The sequence below is a fragment of the Glycine max genome, unplaced genomic scaffold (assembly GCF_000004515.6).
Source record: "Glycine max cultivar Williams 82 unplaced genomic scaffold, Glycine_max_v4.0 scaffold_120, whole genome shotgun sequence".
Lineage (NCBI taxonomy): Eukaryota > Viridiplantae > Streptophyta > Magnoliopsida > Fabales > Fabaceae > Glycine > Glycine max.
In genome coordinates, this window is record NW_024464764.1 from 47564 (window position 1) to 62408 (window position 14845).

General features: G+C 30.3%; 2 protein-coding genes across 2 annotated transcripts; one reads left to right on the forward strand and one right to left on the reverse strand.

The window, feature by feature from the left end:
* Positions 1–4152: 4152 nt before the first annotated feature.
* On the forward strand, positions 4153–6048 carry LOC100786594 (receptor-like protein EIX1). The gene has a single exon (XM_041013723.1). It carries the CDS (start codon positions 4153–4155, stop codon positions 6046–6048), a length of 1896 nt encoding a protein of 631 aa, XP_040869657.1.
* A 6635-nt stretch (positions 6049–12683) lies between these two features.
* On the reverse strand, positions 12684–14835 carry LOC100786084 (non-specific lipid transfer protein GPI-anchored 14). Its single transcript, XM_014773209.3, has 3 exons — positions 14407–14835; positions 13159–13260; positions 12684–13036 (listed from the first exon to the last, which is right to left on the reverse strand). Exons 1-3 carry the CDS (start codon positions 14741–14743, stop codon positions 12900–12902), a joined length of 576 nt encoding a protein of 191 aa, XP_014628695.1. The 5' UTR covers positions 14744–14835; the 3' UTR covers positions 12684–12899.
* Between the last annotated feature and the right edge of the window lie 10 nt (positions 14836–14845).

Genomic DNA, 14845 nt, shown 5'->3' on the forward strand with positions numbered 1-14845 from the left:
TCAAAATTAAACTCATGTATTAACAGCATCAAAGTTATTTTCGTTCTAATTTTGATACTTTTGTTTTAATTAAGTACTACGTACTAGTAGTTGGCATTCTCATTATTTTATTATACGTACATTCTACATTCTGCTTACAACTTGCAATGAATGGAAAAAGTGGAGCTTGGACATCATTTGTCTGCATGACATTCACATGTAGAGATAAGAAATGACAGTTCATAGAAAAGAAAAGGAAAAAAAAATGATGGCTTAGAGATCTTTATCTTTGTGAGAGTGTTACTGCTTGCACCTCCTTGCTTGCTATGCTATCATTTACTTAACAAAGGTGTAACGAAAGGATTGATTTAAATAATAGTTAAAATTTGAAGACTAATTAAACCAAATTTAATTACCTTTGATTTAAAGTATTAAAACAATGATTAATATTTTCTTAAAATGAAATTTCATTGATTTAAAAAATTTTATATTGTGATCAAAAATATATTTTTTATTTATTTTAGTATTCGATCTCCATAAGAATAAATTATATTTCTTAGTAGATTATTTAAGTTATCATATGAATATTTTTTTTTGAGAATATTATATTGAACATGATAAATTTTATGATTGCTTAAATTTGGTAATTAAAATTATTTAAAAATTAAAATGGAAATTAAAATTATGTTTCTCCTATTATTTAAGTTGATGACGTGTAAAAAAAATACAAAATATGCTACTAATTTTTTTTAGAAAAAAATTAATATTCTTTTGCACACTTCTTTTTATATCACCAATTAATTTTTATATGATAAAGAAAATAATATTCATGTTTGAATACAATTAGAAATAGATCACACAACAACCATTCCAAATGACGATTAAATCTAGTTTTTTTTCATATATAAGAGAATATTATTTTGTGAATTAAAAAATTGATCAAAATTAAATAGCAAGATATGAATGAAATAATCTTTTTTTATATAGATTTTTTAACTGAAATAGTCTTTAAATTAGACCCTTTTCCTATAATTGATGTATTTATCATTAATATATTGTTTGTGCCCTATGGGCTATGGTTCAAGTTGAAGCCAGAGAACATAACATGGCTGGACTTTGTGGAGTGTCCAAAGGTTCAAGATGAAAAAATACAGGACCTTGAGATAGACTTGATGGAGTCGGCTATGGTTTAATTAACAAAATAATATTTAAATTAACAAAAGTTGAACTTTTAATAAAAGGCTTGAATTAAATAATAGTTAAATTCAATACCAAATTTTGTAATAATTAACAAAAGTTGAATTAACAAAATTTTGTAAAAGACTTGAATTAACAAAAGTTGGACTTTTAATAAAAGACTTGATGGAGTCCATGAAATAGAAGACTTGAATTTTTTTAATAAAATGTTGGACTTTTATTGTTTAATTAACAAAAGTTTAACGAAAGGATAGATTAAATAATAGTTAAATTCAATATAAAATTTTGTGTATATAGGAATTTTAAAAAGGGAGATAGATAAAGTAAATTCAAAATTATTTCCTATTCTAAGAATTAACTCGGGAGAATTGGATAATAAAGTCAATAATTAAAAAAAGGAAACACAATAAAAAAAATAAAAAAGTCAAGAAAGACACTTGCAGCAGTATAAATAATAGAAGTTTTATGATTTATATGCAGAAGCAAGAAGCACTTATACAATTAAGTTGTTTTCTATATATGCGTTGCAGAAGTTGAAGAAGGCAGAGACCTTAATATTGGTGGACTTTGTGGAGTGTCCTAAGGTTGAAGTAGTCTATGGTTCAAGTTGGAAAAGTGGGGACCTTAAAATGGAGGACCTTGACATAGACTTGATGGAGTAGTCTATGGTTCAAGTTGGAAAAGTGGGGACCTTGATATGGATTTGGTGGAGTGGCCAACGGTTTCTCTAGGAGACAATTTTGTTTTCATTTCTTTTATTTTGAATAATTAAAATTTGATATTTAAAATTAATTATGGGTTCAAACCGCATGTAATAGAATGTTTGAATTTTATAAGACAAGACTTTTTGTTGTTTACTTAATACGTACAGGTTTAACGAAAAGATTGATTTGAATAATAGTTAAAATTTGAAGACTAATTAAGCCAAATTTAATTATCTTTGATGTAAACTACTTAAAGTTTTAAAAAAATCATTAATATTTTCTTAAAATAAAAATTTCATTGATTTAAGCAATTCTATACGATAAACTAAAATAAAAAATGTTTCTTGTTTTAGTATTTGACACAAGAATAAATTATATTTCTTTATAGATTGTTTAAGTTATCGTATGGATTTTTTTTTAGAAAATTATATTGAACGTGAGTATTCTCATGATTATTTAAATTTGGCACTTGCAATTATTTAAAAAGTAAAATGGAAATTAAAATTATGTTTCTCCTCTTATTTAAGTTGATAAGTTGTAAAAAATATAAAATATGATACTGATTTTTTTTTGAGAAAAAAAGTTAATATTCTTTTTACTTCTTTTATATAACTAATTAATTTTTATATGATAAATAAAATAATATTCAAGTTAGAATACAATTATAAATAGATGACACAATAACTTTTCCAATTGATGATGATTAAATCTAGTCTTTTTTTCCTATATAAGAGAATATTATTTTGTGAACTGAAAAACTGATTAAAATTAAATAATTAGATTGGAAGGAAATAATTTTTTTATAGATTTTTTAATAGAAATAGTCTTTAAAGTACACCCTTTTCCTATAATTGATGTATTCATCAATTAATTGAGTTAGATATTTCAATAAATTGAATATTTATTTTTGTCTTCTATCACTATTCTTAAACTATCACCATAAATGAAATTTAGACAAAAACTTTAATATATGAAAACTTGTGGTCTAACAATAAATAGCTAACTCCATAATTTTATAATTTAAAAAACATGTCACACTTCTTTGTAGATCTTCTAATTTACTTTTTAAGTTAAATATGATCTACAATACATGGAGAAATTTGGACCAAGACTTATAAAAGGAAAAACTATGATCTCAATAATTATGATAGATCACGTTAAACTTCTTTGTATCTCACTAATTAATTTTTAATAAAAAGAAAATAATATTATGATTAAAAAAACAATTAGAAATAGACAACAGAACAATCATTAATGACAATGAAGATTAATTAGTCTTTTTCACATATAAGAAGAATATTATTTTGTGAATTGAAAAATTGATCAAAATTAAATAGCTAGCTTGGAATGAAATAATTTTTTTTAGATTTTTTTAACCAAAATAGTCTTTAAAGTAAACTCTTTTCCTATAATTGATTTATTCATCAATAATATTTTTTTTCCTTGCTTGACTTAACTCGCAACATTTGTTGTCAATGACAGGGAACTTGATATGAAGGTAATGCAGTGACCTATGGTTCAAGTTGAAGAAGTCAGACCTTAACATAATGGCTGGACTTTGTGGAGTGTCCAAAGGTTCAAGATGAAAAAATGGAAAACCTTGAGATTGACTTGATGGTGTAAGCTATGATTTAGAAGACAATTTTCTTTTACATTATTTTTAGTTTGAATATTGAAAATTTGATAATTTAATATTAAATTTGATGAAATAAAAGACTTGGTTTTTTTCTTAAAAAAATGTTGGACTTTTGTACGTAACAAAAGTTTAACGGAAGGATTGATTAAATAATAGTTAAAATTTGAAGTTTAATGACACCAAATTTTCATTTAAGCAGTATTATAGAGTAAATTAAAATAAAATAATTCTTATTTATTTTTGTAAAAAAAAAACTGTACCTATATAAAAGAATGTTTCTTATGTTAGTATTCAGCACAAGAATAAATCATATTTTTTTGTTATTAATTTTGATTTTTTTTATGAATTTAGTGTATATAGGAATTTTAAAAAGGGAGATAGATACAGTAAATACAAAAAATTTCGTATTCTAAGAATTAATTCGGGATAATTGGATAATTAAATCGATAATTTAAAGAGGCCAGCGTAAAAAAAGAATGGAAGAATAATTTAGTATTTGGCACAATAATAAAAAAGGTAAAAAATAATGAAAGTGAAGAAAAAAACAGGCAGGGCAGCAGTATAAATAATAGAAGTTTGATGATTTATATGCAGAACCAACAACTACACTTGTTTTCTATATATTCTTGTGTGATCATGAATTCCTCCATTTATATTCTTGTCTTTGTCCAGCTTTGGTTGTTGAGCTTACCATGCAGAGAGAGTGTGTGCATCCCAAGTGAGCGTGAGACACTTTTGAAGTTTAAGAATAATCTGAATGATCCTTCAAATAGGCTTTGGTCTTGGAATCATAATAATACCAACTGTTGCCACTGGTATGGAGTCCTCTGCCACAACCTTACTTCCCACGTTCTTCAGCTTCACCTCAACACTTCAGATTCTGATTATGCAAATTGGGAAGCTTATCGGAGATGGAGCTTTGGTGGAGAGATAAGTCCTTGTTTGGCTGATTTAAAGCATTTGAATTACTTGGACTTGAGCGGCAATCTTTTCCTTGGAGAAGGTATGTCAATTCCTTCTTTCCTTGGGACAATGACTTCCTTGACTCACCTCGACCTCTCTGGTACTCCATTCATGGGGAAGATTCCATCTCAGATTTGGAATCTCTCAAATTTGGTGTATCTTGACCTGGCGTATGCCGCCAATGAAACAATTCCATCTCAGATTGGGAATCTCTCCAATTTGGTGTATCTTGGCCTTGGAGGTCATTCTGTTGTCGAACCTCTGTTTGCTGAAAATGTAGAATGGCTATCAAGTATGTGGAAGCTTGAATATCTTGATTTGAGTAATGCAAACCTATCCAAAGCATTTCATTGGCTACACACTCTCCAATCTCTTCCTTCTTTGACCCACCTATATTTGTCAAACTGCACACTCCCTCACTATAATGAACCATCCTTGCTCAACTTCTCATCTCTGCAAACTCTCATTCTTTACAATACTAGTTATTCCCCTGCCATTTCTTTTGTCCCCAAGTGGATATTCAAATTGAAGAAACTTGTTTCTCTTCAATTACATGGTAATGAAATCCAAGGTCCGATTCCTTGTGGTATTCGAAACCTCACACTTATTCAAAATCTTGACTTGTCTGGAAATTCATTCTCATCTTCTATACCTGATTGCTTATACGGTCTTCATCGTCTCAAGTCTTTGGAAATTCATTCCAGCAACTTGCATGGGACTATTTCTGATGCCCTGGGAAATTTGACTTCTCTTGTTGAACTTGATTTGTCATACAATCAACTTGAAGGAACCATTCCAACTTCTTTGGGAAATTTGACTTCTCTTGTTGCACTTTATTTGTCATATAATCAACTTGAAGGAACAATTCCGACTTTTTTGGGAAATCTCCGCAACTCAAGGGAGATAGATTTAACATTTCTCGATCTCTCTATTAATAAATTCAGTGGAAATCCATTTGAAAGTCTTGGATCACTCTCTAAATTGTCATCTCTTTGGATTGATGGCAATAATTTTCAAGGAGTTGTCAAGGAAGATGATCTTGCAAATCTTACAAGCTTGACGGATTTTGGTGCATCGGGAAACAATTTCACTTTAAAAGTGGGTCCCAATTGGATTCCTAATTTTCAACTTACCTATTTGGAAGTGACATCATGGCAGTTAGGTCCCAGCTTTCCATTGTGGATTCAGTCACAAAACAAACTTAAATATGTTGGACTATCTAACACGGGGATTTTCGATTCTATTCCCACTTGGTTCTGGGAAGCACATTCTCAGGTTTTGTATTTAAACCTCTCTCATAATCATATCCGTGGTGAGCTTGTGACTACAATAAAAAATCCAATATCTATCCAAACTGTTGATCTAAGCACAAATCACTTATGTGGTAAATTACCCTATCTTTCAAATGATGTGTATGACTTAGACCTTTCAACCAATTCATTCTCTGAATCCATGCAAGATTTTTTATGTAACAATCAGGACAAGCCAATGCAATTAGAATTTCTCAATCTTGCATCCAATAATCTGTCAGAGAAATACCTGATTGTTGGATTAATTGGCCATTTCTAGTGGAAGTGAATTTACAAGCACCATTTTGTTGGGAACTTCCCACCATCCATGGGTTCCTTGGCTGAGCTGCAGTCATTAGAAATTCGTAACAACTTGCTCTCGGGAATATTTCCTACCAGTTTGAAGAAGACTAGCCAATTGATATCCTTGGATCTTGGAGAAAATAATCTTTCAGGATGTATTCCAACATGGGTTGGAGAAAAGCTCTCAAATATGAAAATCCTCCGCCTTCGATCAAACAGTTTTTCCGGTCACATTCCAAATGAAATATGTCAGATGAGTCTTCTTCAGGTTTTAGACCTTGCAAAAAATAATTTTTCTGGCAATATACCCATCTGTTTCCGTAACTTGAGTGCCATGACACTAGTGAACCGGAGTACATATCCCCGTATCTATTCTCATGCACCAAATGATACATATTACTCTTCGGTATCAGGTATAGTTAGTGTGCTACTATGGCTAAAAGGAAGAGGAGATGAGTATCGAAACATTCTGGGTTTGGTAACAAGTATTGATCTGTCAAGTAACAAATTATTAGGAGATATTCCTAGAGAAATCACAGATCTAAATGGATTGAACTTTTTGAACTTGTCCCACAACCAATTGATTGGTCCTATTCCAGAAGGTATTGGTAATATGGGATCGTTACAGTGTATTGATTTTTCGAGGAATCAACTTTCTGGTGAAATCCCTCCAACCATTTCTAATTTGAGCTTTTTGAGCATGCTAGACGTGTCTTATAATCATTTGAAGGGAAAAATTCCAACAGGAACTCAATTGCAAACCTTTGATGCCTCCAGCTTTATCGGCAACAATCTATGTGGTCCACCACTGCCCATAAACTGCAGCTCCAATGGGAAAACTCATAGTTATGAAGGAAGTCATGGGCATGGAGTGAATTGGTTTTTTGTTAGTGCGACAATTGGATTTGTTGTGGGACTTTGGATAGTGATTGCTCCTTTGCTGATTTGTAGATCATGGCGGCATGCCTATTTTCATTTCCTTGATCATGTGGGGTTCAAACTTCAATCTTTTTACTCGTATAGTATCACTGTTTAGTGTTGCTTACAACCAATGTTGTATCATTGTATTGCCAGGTTGTTCAATTTGCATTGTAGTTATTGCTATCTTCTTTCTTTCTTTTTTTCTTTTTTTAAATTTGAGAGTCTTATTTAAATTCTGTTTTTGGGATGTACATATTTGCATATTGAGCATATTTGTAGTTAAGATCAACTAGTTGTTCAATTCTGTGTATCACATTCTTGTTTCCAAAAATGGGGGACTAGTGGTTCATGAAAACGTGGTTGAATAGGAAAAAAACTTATATTTAATTTTAGTCACTAACCATTGAAGTGAATAATTAGTTCTTTCGTGTTAATTAAAGTCGTGACTCGTGGCTGCATACAAGACTTGACTCTCCAAGCCGGCCAGGCCAAGAACTTTGATGAGATATCCATAGATAACCAATGATGCTTGAGAACCAACAAAATTGTTGGAGTAATATTCTAAATTACCCTATGGGGGCTACCGATATCGCATCAACATTTACTCACTTCTTCCATTAAAAGGAACTGGAGGCTGAAAGTCGTAATCTTCATTTTTATACTTTTTAGATTATACAAAGTTGGAAAAATTAAAACATTATGTGGTGGGCGAATTAGTGAACAAAAATTATAAGATCTGCACAGCTTATTCTAATTTAATTCTAATTTAGAAATTAATTATTTTCCATTTTACTCCCTTTATGACAAATTTAATTTTTACTTATAAGCCGGTCTCTGATAAACCTTGTACCATATTTTAAAGCAAATCATAACACATCATAAAACATAGTGATATAATTTTAGATGTCTTTGTGTGTGTGAGATGTATTGTTAATATTTATAGCATCCTTCCTCATAAAATTTAGCGTGATGTAATGTTAATGTTTACGACCAAGCTAAAAGTACAAAAAAATAATTTTTATCTAAAGGTTTTCTTGTAATAAATATAATGGGTGAAATTAGCCATAATCAAATTCTACTTTTTTTTATTTCCTTTTTATAAACAGTGCCATATATAACAGGAAACTGAATTTGTCCGTTTTCACACTAGACTAACAGCGCCAAGAATGAGAATGAACATAATTTTCAGCAACTTTGATATGTAGACTCTAGGTTAGTATTAAAAACATAAAACAAAATATTATTGTAAACATAAAGATGAAAATTATTGAGTCTAACCTTTTTTATGAAAAGAGGAGAGTATAAGGGAGGAAAGGAAGAACCAATAGAAAAATCAATTTTTGATTCAAAATGTTCTTGCCCCTGTAGCTCAATGGTACGTAGAGACTTCAGTCTTGCAAACTGAAGGTCTGTAGTTGCACACTATGGGGGCATCCAATATTATTAATTTTTTTCACTTGATCATGAAAAATAATGTTGTGTTATGATATAAAAACATCATACATAATTTTCAGCATGAGATAGTTTCTGTATGAGGACGCAGTATAGGAGCAATCTTTTTGTTTTCTTTCAAACATAAAGTATCGCAGGTAGTTTGGAGCAACAGGTTCTCCATTGACTAGTAGTAGTAGCTAGTGACCAAACTTAATTCCTCATTATCATAGCCATCATACAAACCTAGCTCACACTGTTCACTTGCATCGATATGATCTTGTCTAACTATCACACCATAAAACACTAAGTGTATTGATCAATTAATGTAATCTTATTTTAGTTTAATTGGAAGTTTTAAATTTTAATCTTAAATATATAATTACATTAAATATTTATATATAAAAACGTATCATCTATAATAATTCTATTTCTATTGAACAAGTAGATTATCTTTAATAAAAAAATACCTTGTGATTTAGAAATAAAAAACTATAACACAGCATCAATTTTTACATTGCTAATTAACTAAAAATAATTCTAATTTTTATCATTGAATGCATGAATTATATATTTGACATACGGTTCTATCTTAATTAAATTGATCTAATATTGTAACAAAAACAAATTGATCTAATATTGTATGTAGTTACTTTTGTTTTCTATTTATTTTTATCTTTTATGAATACGCATCTAAAAAACATTTTCAGAACTGAACACACAAAATGATATACGATTATAAATTGTCTAATAAATTATAAGTTTTGTCTTTCATGTATGCACAGGTGTGTTTCTTCCCAAATTGTGTGCAGTAGCAGAAGGTGCAAATGCTCGTCGACAAATGGGTGAGATCAAAAGCTCAGGTATGGTGGCATTGCTCCACAACCTTTTGATGATGTAGAGCTCTCAGATGAATCTGCCATTGCTCCATTCCCTCAATACTAAGTAGTTTCTCAGACTCTTCCCATTGAAAACCAGTGTAGCCAGCTTTCATTATTTTTGGTTAATATTTATAAATTGTTCTTTAGTACTGATTGGTCTGAATAGTGTGATAGATTCTAACTTTTTAAATGAATGATTAAGAATTTGAATTTTATCAACTTTTAGTTCTTCATCCTTCTACGAAAGTGATTATTAGTCTCTCAATTATCTTTTGGGCGGTCTTAATCTATAATTCTGTTTGTCATTGCTCAGTCACTTTCATAAATAAAAAATCACTGTTAAATAATGATGATGTGATAATCATATGATTTCTCACTTGGGTTATGACGTAAAAATCATGTGATAAAACGTTGTTAAGGTATTACAAATATTTTGTCATCAGTGTAAAACTGTCAAAAATTAAAATTTTGAAAAAAAAAGAAAAAGAATATATAATAAACAAAATCAATAATTCACAATACACAAATTAACCTTTTAGCATGTGATTATTATATCAAAATCTTTTTTTTTTTGGTACCTTTTCAATTTGTCATTCAAGTCTAGAAGGACCTATGTGTGGACTTCTAAAGGAGTCCATTTATGAGTGAAAATTTTCAAAATTTGTTTATCGTATCGTAGAAGGCTAAGTATATAGGATTTTATATTGCTATTCACATTACCCATGTGGGTAGAAAATTAGAAAATTCTAGAAGTATTCTTTTTACATAAATATGATTTTGTTATACAAATATACAATAGAATTATATTTTTATTACATTGTTTGGGACACAATTCTAGAAGTAGTTCTTTGTGTTCGGTTTCAAAATCATTAAAAATTAAACTCAGTTTATGTTTGGAGTTTTTAGTTTCAGTTTATTTTAATTTTTAGATTTTAAAAAATTATTTAATAGATAAAATAATTTAAATATTTAATCTTATCACACTCCAATATAAAATCATGTAATATTAAAAAAATATTGACACAAAAATAAATAAAAAAGAATTAAACATAATAAAAATAATTTAAAAATATTATAAAAAATAACAGTAAAGGTTAAAACATAAACAATAATCAATAAATTAAACAAAATTTTATTGTTTGTTGTATGTGATAAAAACCATTTCAGAAAGATGTAAAAAATCAACTTAGTGCAATTTTTGTTGAACATGTTTGTATTTCGAAATTATATTTTAAAATGGAAAATTGAAAATTGACAATCACCCCTAAGGCGACCTTAATTTTTAAATAAGTAAAAAGTATTGTATGTGTGGTGCACAGGGCAGAGATTAATATAAAGCCATGGCATATTTTGTTGGGAGGGTTGAAAGAAGGCACTACGAGGATACCATGGCTGAACAGAGAGCCTTATGCTTACTGGAAAGGTAATCCAGCTGTTGCTCAAACCAGACAAGACCTCATTAAATGCAATGTTTCTGAAAATCAAGATTGGAATGCTCGTTTATTTGCCCAGGTATCACACTTCTTATTAGCTTTGTTTGATTACACTTACTGAAAGTAGTTTTATTCTTTGGATATGAAAAAATTAATTTTGTACGTAATATTTCTTATAAGCAAAAGTTTCATTATATAAAATTGGCTTAAGCACATGGTGTGCAGAAACTAGAAATAACAGGCAAATTCAAGCAACACAATGGCCAGTACCAATATTGTATATAACATTATACACTTTTTTAACTTTTAATCTTTTATTAATACACAACTTAAAAGTACATTCAAAATCAAAGGAAATAACCTGTTATTGAACATTACTGATTTTTTCCTTCTAAACAATATATTTTGTCTGTTAATTGACTCACAATAAAGCCACATATATAGCTTCCTTCTTGACAAATGAAAATTTTGTTTCAGGATTGGTTTCGAGAATCACAAGAGGGGTTCAACAAATCAGACTTGCCAAGTCAATGCACTTATAGGTATAACATTAAAACTGTCCATTCATGCTTCAGTTATAATTATATGTAATAATATATTTTTGTTATTGGATATATAAGTTCAGTTTATCAATAAATAAATGTTTCAATTCAATCATGATCGTGCAGATATAAGGTGTACATTGAAGGTTCTGCTTGGTCAGTCAGTCAAAAATACATTCTGTCATGTGACTCTACCACTCTACGTGTACGGCTACATGTTTCATCTCCTGAATTCATATGCTAAACTCTTGAAGTTTTGCTTCTTCACTAAGGCTAGAATATAATTCTTACCAAGTTAATTAATCCTAAAAGAATTCATCGAGGCCTCGGAATATTTGATTTAATGGTGAATCAGTTAATATTAATCAGGGTCAAACCTGACAACATAGTTATAAGCAAATCAATGTTTAATATATAGTATCTTTTAAGATTTAATATAATAACCTTGGCCCAAAAGCCTAACATGTTTCATCCTTTACATTATTGCACAGTCCATATGCAGATATACTATTTACTAAAATGTGAGCTTATACGAATAATAAACAAGAATTACCTACTAATGCAAAACTTTTTGGAGGAAATAAATAAATTAAACAACACTTTCTCAATGTTTAACTTGTTCCATTTCATTTCTATTTGTGAAATTTATCAGGCACATCAAATTGGCAAGGTGCATGGCCAGTGATTTCATTCAAGAAGAGGTAAAGATGGACTACGTGTACGACTACATTTTTCATCTCCTGAATTCATATGCTAAACTCTTCAGATACAAACCCTCCATAAGTGCTAATGCTACAGAACTATGTGTGGAGTCAATGGTTTGTGGAGCAGAAGGATCAGTAAAGAAATTTATGATGGAATCATTGGTCAAGGTTCCTGCAAATACCGACCCTTGCACCATGCCTGCCCCTTTTGATCCTCCAACTTTGTATTCAACATTACAGAGAAAGGAAAGCTCAATTCAACAAGTTGAATCATTTGAGAAAAGTTGTTGGGATAATCAAACCATAACATCTTAATGAATATTTGTTTTTCCATATTCAACTTAACTCATTCATTCTTAGACTATCTTGGGAGGATACAAGTAGAATCTAGATTATCTTGTACTTGGCTAAAGAAACCATATCATGCTTGACGAATTATCAGTTTTAGACTTTACGAGGAAAAAAAAATTAGTTTGTTAATTTTGTAAATATGGATACCAAAATGTAAAATTTGATATCAATTAAGTTAACTAATGAATCAAATTTGTAAAATTTGAAAATATGGAAACGAACCGAGCAATTGAAAAGTGGGATACCAAAATCATCCTCAAGTGTACTTAAAAAAAATAATAAGATTTTAATTTCTATTGCAACAAGTCGTTATTTCTTATTAGAGATAAAAGAATTTTAGGACTGAACAATAAGATTTGTGTAACAAGCATTTAGTTGTATGAGATTAAAGGCAAAATGCTCACAAAAATAAATCTCCAATAAGGTTTTGCAATAATATCTATTGTGAGTCTGTCAGAGATTTAATACACTCGAGTGTAAATATTTTTACACTATCAACTAATCAATGGTTTACGTTTCAATGTGATATGAGAATGGTAATATATAGGTAGTATTTGAGTTAAGCTCATGAAAGCCAAATTTGAAGCCCTGCAACTGCAACCAAACTTTCTAACAATCTCTTCCCGATATAAGACGCACTATTCTTAGCTGTGGCCGTTTCATCTATCCCTTGGTTTCTACCATTCTGGGAACTTCCTTCAGCTGAATGCACAAAAGAACACATTAAAAATAAATGCAAAATTTAGTACTACACCATTGAAACTCAAATGTCAATGTCAAAAATAAATTCTAAAAATGAAATATTTTGTTGAAAGGATCACTACCAGAAGTAGTGGGCGAAGGACTGATAGAACCACCATTGGATTTCTGACCAATTTGATTAAAAGCTTGAGCTTCAGGTGATTTAGGATCCAAGTGCAGAAGTGCTGTTCAAATCGTTTCAAACAAGAATTTCTTGAGAAAAAATCAAACCTCAAATATTTTTAACTTTCGCAGTTGAAAACTCAGAGATAACAGATACACAAACAAAGTAAAATTGGCAAATTTAGATGCCCTTTTTTTCCCCTTTAAAATGTGTTATTGTCTAGTTATGAATGAGAAAAGTAGAGTTTGAAGTACATGACTTGTTGACCATTCATTACATAGTAAATGGAATGTAACACTCTTTTGTTCTTTAAGGAAAATGAAAGGCTTGATAATGATAAAACTTAGACCACAAATATTCTGATTTTTTTAGAAATATACTAAAATTGGAAGATTTAGGGCCTGAGTATTCTCAGTTAAGAAACTGTTTTATAAAATAATTTTAGACTACTTAGTAATCAATTTCTTATCCAAAATATATAAGTTTGGAGAATCCTATCCAAAATAAGTGTTCTAAAATCCAAAAAAACAAAAACAACGGGAAATTGTTTTCTCAGCTTCTTCTGTTTTAATCTTATTCAAGTTCCCTCTCAATTTCACATTCTGTGTCTCACATCATTCTCCGCCAAACAGTCTGAAGAACTGATAGCAGAGGCTATCTGCTAAGAGCAAAACGAAGGAAATAAAGAGAAGATAAGCAAATTCAAATTCTGTTCTGTGCTTTTTCATTCCTTTTCTCTTGATATTTACAGGCTTACACTGCTTATTGTTTTCTAGCAGATAATAACAAACTCTGTTATAACAGAATTTGAGGATAACAGAATTTGGGAAAAGCACTATCTCTGTCCCCTAACTAACTGCAGTGCACTAATGCTGTCGCGGCTAAACGTAATCTCTGAGGTGAGTGGGTCTGTTGTGGTTCCTTGCTGGTCTGCTATTAGCTGCTACCTCTGGTTCTTCCGTAATGTTGTTGTTGCTATCAAGAACCTTGTTTAGTTGTATCTTGAAAACTAAAAATAGTTTTGAAAATAGAAATAAAGACTCTTTTTTTTCCTATTAAAAACATGTTATCATCAGACAATGAAAGATAAAAACATTAGTTGTTATATGGCCACTAACAAGACTCATTGCATAGGAAATGGAAACATAACACTGTAGTGTAGTGTTCTTCAAGAAAAAAGGAAGACTTAATTTGAAATTGAACATACCAGAGCACTGTGAGAGATTATCAGGTGTTTTGCAAAGAGAAGGGAGACCAACAGCAATTGTCATGTTAATCTTTAAGCCAAGGTCAGGAACATCCCTGTCTTTGAGAATAAGGCAGACACACTTCTTGTTGGTCTTCATGGCTTGTGTGAGACCACCGCAACAATCTGCTGTGGGTGCTTTCGCGTCAGCACCCAAATATGGCAGACACGTTGCAACACCTGTCAGGGATTCTGCACATCTCTGTTTGTCTTGAGCTGAATCTTCCATTGCATGACTAACCAATACCAATGTTATTGCTAACACTAGCAAGTGTGGTAGACAAGCATTTGAATCCATTTTTCAATCTTGATGAATGAATGAGTGGAGATAGATTATATTATAGTCTATGGAACAAGTTTAGAATGAGTATACAGAGCAGGGTTGTAGCTAGAAATGTAA

Excerpts from the sequence above, each read along its gene's own strand:
- LOC100786594 (XM_041013723.1), top strand. The coding sequence starts at position 4,153 with ATGAATTCCTCCATTTATATTCTTGTCTTTGTCCAGCTTTGGTTGTTG.
- LOC100786084 (XM_014773209.3), bottom strand. The coding sequence starts at position 14,743 with ATGGATTCAAATGCTTGTCTACCACACTTGCTAGTGTTAGCAATAACA. Across the intron at positions 13,261-14,406 it reads TAATCTCTCACAGTGCTCTG|CACTTCTGCACTTGGATCCT; the intron begins GTATGTTCAATT and ends CGATTTGAACAG. Across the intron at positions 13,037-13,158 it reads TCCTTCGCCCACTACTTCTG|CTGAAGGAAGTTCCCAGAAT; the intron begins GTAGTGATCCTT and ends TTGTGCATTCAG.